This window comes from Mus pahari, chromosome 9 (genome assembly GCF_900095145.1).
Source record: "Mus pahari chromosome 9, PAHARI_EIJ_v1.1, whole genome shotgun sequence".
Classification (NCBI taxonomy): Eukaryota; Metazoa; Chordata; class Mammalia; order Rodentia; family Muridae; genus Mus; species Mus pahari.
In genome coordinates, this window is record NC_034598.1 from 28,307,826 (window position 1) to 28,312,682 (window position 4,857).

Genomic DNA, 4,857 nt, shown 5'->3' on the forward strand with positions numbered 1-4,857 from the left:
GGGAACTCACTGTTGCCCATGATGGCCTTGATTTGGAGGTGATTCCCTTGCTTCAGAATCCTGAACGCTGGGATGACAGGTATGGGCTTCACTACGTAGCTCAGGTGGGCCTTGATCTCCATGGTCCCGCAACAGGATCGCGCGTGCTGAGACCGCAAGCCTGAACTAACTGGTCTGGCTCAAGAGGCTCGCAAACCTTCGGCAGGAACCCCGGGACCCTGAGTGTCGCAGACCCCTCCTGGGTGACGCCCACTTCCGCCTCGCTCTCTAGGCCGGGATCCAGCGGCGGCCGCGAGCGTCATCATTCCGCGCCGCCGCGCCACTGGCGTCATCTGGCCCCGCCCGCGGGGCGGCCGGGCTCCTGTCAGAGCCGGCTCCAGCCATGGTGCTGCCCAGTGTTTTATAAGTTGGCAGCGGAGGCTCGGGACGTGGCGCAGGTCCCGATGGCGGTCCTGGCGGCTGCGGCGGCCCTGGCGGCGGCCGAGCCTGCACCCGCAGTGCAGCAGGCGGCGGGGAGCGGGGGCCCGACCTCGCGCCGAGACTTCTACTGGCTGCGTTCCTTCTTGGCCGGAGGTGAGGATCCGCCGCCGGGACCCCGGGGCTGGGTGGGGAAGCCGAGCCGTGGGCCGATCTGACAGTCCCCGGCTTCTCCTGCTGCGGCGCCCAGCCGGGCCTTCACCTCAGCCGCTGCAGCCGGGGCTAATCCCTCCGCTGAACCAAGCTCCTATTTCTAAAGGTTGAAAAAAGGATTCTTTAGGTGGGACATGGTGGGCACCACCCCTTTCTGTTACAAACAATCCGAGTGACAGTGTAGGACTGGGTTTTGCTGTTTGCTTGAAAGGAAAACAAACAAACAAAAAAAGAAAAATAAAGAAAAAAGAAAGGAAAACAAGTGTTGGAGGTGGAGGCCAGCTTGGGCTCGCAACCCTTCGCGTGAGTGCGCGCGCGCGGGGATAATGCTATGAGAATATTTCATGTATCCCCCCGCCCCCACACCTCACGATCCTTATGTAGTTGACGCTAGCTTTGAAGTCCTGATTCTCCTGCCTCTACATCCCAAGTGCTGGAATTGCGGGCACATGCCGCACCGTCCGTCTCTAGAGGCTAACTTTGAAAAATAGACTAGGATTTGAGCTGGACTGGTGGAATGTGCCTTAAATCGCAGCACCAGGTAGATGCAAAGGCAGGCAGATCTTGAGTTTGAGGTCAGCCTGGTCTTCATGGCAAGTTTGGGGCAAGCCAGGCATACAGAGTGATACCCTGACTCAAAAACAAAATAAAATGACTAAGGGTATTGTGCAAAATTGCCTACAACCGCCTGACAGCACGCCTTTAATCCCAGCACTTGGGAGGCAAGCGGATTTGAGTTCGAGGCCAGTCTGGTGAGAGAGAGAGAGAGAGAGAGAGAGAGAGAGAGAGAGAGAGAGAGAGAGAAAGAAAGAAAACTGCCTACAACCAAAACTGGTTCCGACCAGATGTCTTGCAAGTGTCGGGTTCCTCTCCCTTTCAGTATGCAGGTGTTTGTATCTCTTAACATCTCCCTCCCCACAATGATTGATTATTTGAGTTGTCATCAGTTAATTATTTATAACTGGCAGTAAAAAATACACATCATGAGGACGCTTGGAGAGATAGTGTCATAGCTTGCAGCTGTTTTGGGAATGTCATTGTTTTCTTCTGCAGAGTAAAAAGACATTTGTTACTTAGTCCTAGCACTCCGGAGGCAGAGGCAGGCAGATCTACATAAGCTCCAGGCCAGCCTGGTCTACAAAATGAGTTCCAGGATGGTCAGAGCTACACAGAGAAACTCTGTCTTGAAAAACCAATGTGTAACCAATGTGTGTGTGTGTGTATATACACTGGCCATAATGGGAGTCTTGAACCTCAAGCCTACTACTAGTGACTCACCTTCTTCAACAAGGCCACACCCCCAATCCTTTTCAACAGTTCCACCAACCAGGGACCAGTATTTATTTATTTATTTTATTTTTTGGTTTTTTGAGACAGGGTTTCTCTGTATAGCCCTTGCTGCCCTGGAACTCACTCTATAGACCAGGCTGGCCTTGAACTCAGAAATCTGCCTGCCTCTGCCTCCCAAGTGCTGGGATTAAAGGCGTGTGCCACAACTGCCTGCATATGTATTTATGAATATGAGACTTTAGGAACTGTGATGGTTTGTATGTGCTCAGTCCAGGGAATGGCACTATTAGGTGTGCCCATGATGGAGTAGATGTGTCACTGTGGGCATGGACTATATATAAGACGTTCATCCTAGCTGCCTGCAAGTGAGTAATCTGCTAGCTGCCTTCAGATGAAGATGTAGAACCCTCAGTTCCTCCTGCACCATGCCTGCTGACATGTTCTCACCTTGATGATAATAGACTGAACTTCTGAACCTATAATCAGTCCTATTTAAATATTGTTCTTCGAGTCGCCTTGGTCATGGTGTCTGTTCACAGCAGTAAATCCAAGACAGGGGCTATTCCCATTCAAACCTCTACATGAACCCTCGCCACACTGCCTGACTTTCCCAGAGGTACTTTGTCTATTTTTTTGGATCCTAGGTTGGGGTCAGCATTGAGATCAGAGATACCAATATCCATCAGAAAACTATTTTGAAGGTCTTTAAGGGGGAACCCAGACATAAACAGGTTGCATACACTGCCAAGGATTTTGTTTGCCATTGCATCACTAGATTCCCATGAAGAAGGAACCTGATTGGCTGAGGCTCAGGCTGATTTTAAACTTGTGATGTTCCCATTTCTGCCTCCACAGTCTAGTCCTGGGCTTATAGGTATGTGCCAACATGCCCAGCATGGTGGGATATAGGTACTTTTTTTTTTTTTTTCGAGACAGGGTTTCTCTGTATAGCCCTGGCTGTCCTGGAAGTCACTCTGTAGACCAGGCTGGCCTGGAACTCAGAAATCCACCTGCCTCTGCCTCCTGAGTGCTGGGATTAAAGGCGTGCGCCACCACGCCCACCTATAGGTACTTTTAAGTTATTCAAAGCTTACCTTTACCTCTGTGCTCCTCCCCACTAAGTCATCTTGCCAGATTCTGCCTTTAACAATTATATTTGGAGGCTGGAGGGTTGGCACAGCTGTTTGGAGCCCTTGCTGCTCTTGCAGAGCAGCCAGGTTTGATTCCTAGCACCTATAGGACACCACAAATGTCTGTTAAGTACAGTCCCAGGGGATCTGGCCCTCCTCTGACCTTAGCAGGCACCAGACATACGTGCGGTGTGCAACCAAACCTGCACGCAAATCACTCCTACACACGAGATAAGAACATTTGACAAATTATTTTCGCCGGCTCGCTTGCTTGTTTATTGTATGCATGTGTGTGCTCACAGGCATGCTGAGCATGTGTGGAGTTCAGAGGCTAGCTTGTGGGGGAAGTCTCTGCTTCTACGCGTGGACTTTGACGACTGCACTGAGCTTCTGACTTGAAGCCTTTACACGTGCACTGAGCCTTCCTGCCAGGCCAGGGGGATGGGTGGTTTTTTGTTTGTTTGTTTGTTTTTTGTTTGTTTGTTTAATTAAAAAATTTTTTTAACCTGCAGAAGAAAATAATTATATTCCCAATACAGCTGGCCTCAAGTTCAGAGACCCGCCTGCCTCTGCCTCCCGAGTGCTGAAGATAAAGATGTGTGCCAGCACGTCTGACTAGAGTTTGTTAAGACAGAATCTCAAATATGGCAGGGTGGCCTCCAACTTAGTATATAGCTGAAGGTGACTGAATTCCTCAGATCCCTGCCTCCACTTTCCTAGGGCCACGTCTCACTCAGACAATCTTGGCACAGCATCTCAGATGTGGCCACCACGCCCTGTTTTGCTCCTCCTCCTGCTCCTTCTGCTGCTGCTGCTGCTCCTTTTTGCTTTTTTTTTTTTTTTAAAGATTTATTTATTTATTTTATGTATGTGAGTACACTGTAGTTATACAGATGGTTGTGAGCCTTCATGCGGTTGCTGGGAATTGAACTCAGAACCTTTGGAAGAGCAGTCAGTCCTTTTAATTGCTGAGCCATCTCTCCAGCCCTCCTCTTTCCTTTTTAAAAAATAATTGCTTCCTTAGTTATTATGTGCGTTTTCCTTGTGTGTATGTATGTATGTGCACCCTGTGCAGTCCTGGTAAGCACAGACAGAAGAGGCTGCTCAATCCGGTGGAGCTAGAATCACAGGTGGTTGTGAGCCTCCATATGCCAGGACCTCTGCACCAGTAGCTCGCGCTCCCAGCCCTTTGCTCATGTTCAGGTTCACTAAGTCGCCCGTGGCAGCCTTGCAATTGCCCTGTGGCACAGGCAAGCTCTAAGCTTGGGATCCTTCAGATTAGCCTCTCCAGTAGGTAGGATCACAGGCCCGTGCCACCAGACTCCATGATGTTCCAGTACCAAAAGGGTTAAATGAGAGTGTAACAATCTTGGCACAGTGTCTACAGTCAAATCTCTTAGCTTAGTGCTTGCTACAAAGTGAACACTCAATTTTTTTCTTTTCTTCCTTTTCCCCTGAGACTGGGATCTCTCTGGGTAACCCTGACTGCCCTGGAACTTAACAACTTAGCTCAGAATGGCCTCTAACTCTTGGCAGTTGGTTTGTCTTAACCCTCCAAATGACTGAGTAGTGGGATTACAGGTGTGAACCACCAGTGTCTTCCTTCTTGTTTTCTCTCTTATTACCTTGTCTGTCTGTCTATCCATCTTCTTCCCCCCTCTCCCTATTTACCCATCCATCCATTCAGACAGGGTCTTACTATGTAGCCTTGGATAACCTGGAACACACTAAGATCCATCTGCTTTGGATTCCCAAGTGCTGAGAGCACTACTATGACCAGCCATCCACCTACTTTTTTTTTTTTTTT

At 49.5% G+C, this 4,857-nt stretch overlaps 1 protein-coding gene and 1 pseudogene across 1 annotated transcript in view; one reads left to right on the forward strand and one right to left on the reverse strand.

Annotated features, from left to right (window-relative positions):
- The first annotated feature begins 383 nt into the window (after window positions 1-383).
- Slc25a16 (solute carrier family 25 member 16) overlaps window positions 384-4,857 on the forward strand; it is a 30,315-nt gene continuing 25,841 nt past the window's right edge. Inside the window, exon 1 of the mRNA XM_021205457.2 lies at window positions 384-573. Within this exon, the coding sequence (XP_021061116.1) occupies window positions 444-573 (130 nt within the window). The 5' untranslated portion in view covers window positions 384-443. The remainder of the gene's footprint in view (window positions 574-4,857) is intronic.
- Window positions 2,609-2,733, reverse strand: LOC115064796 (annotated as a pseudogene).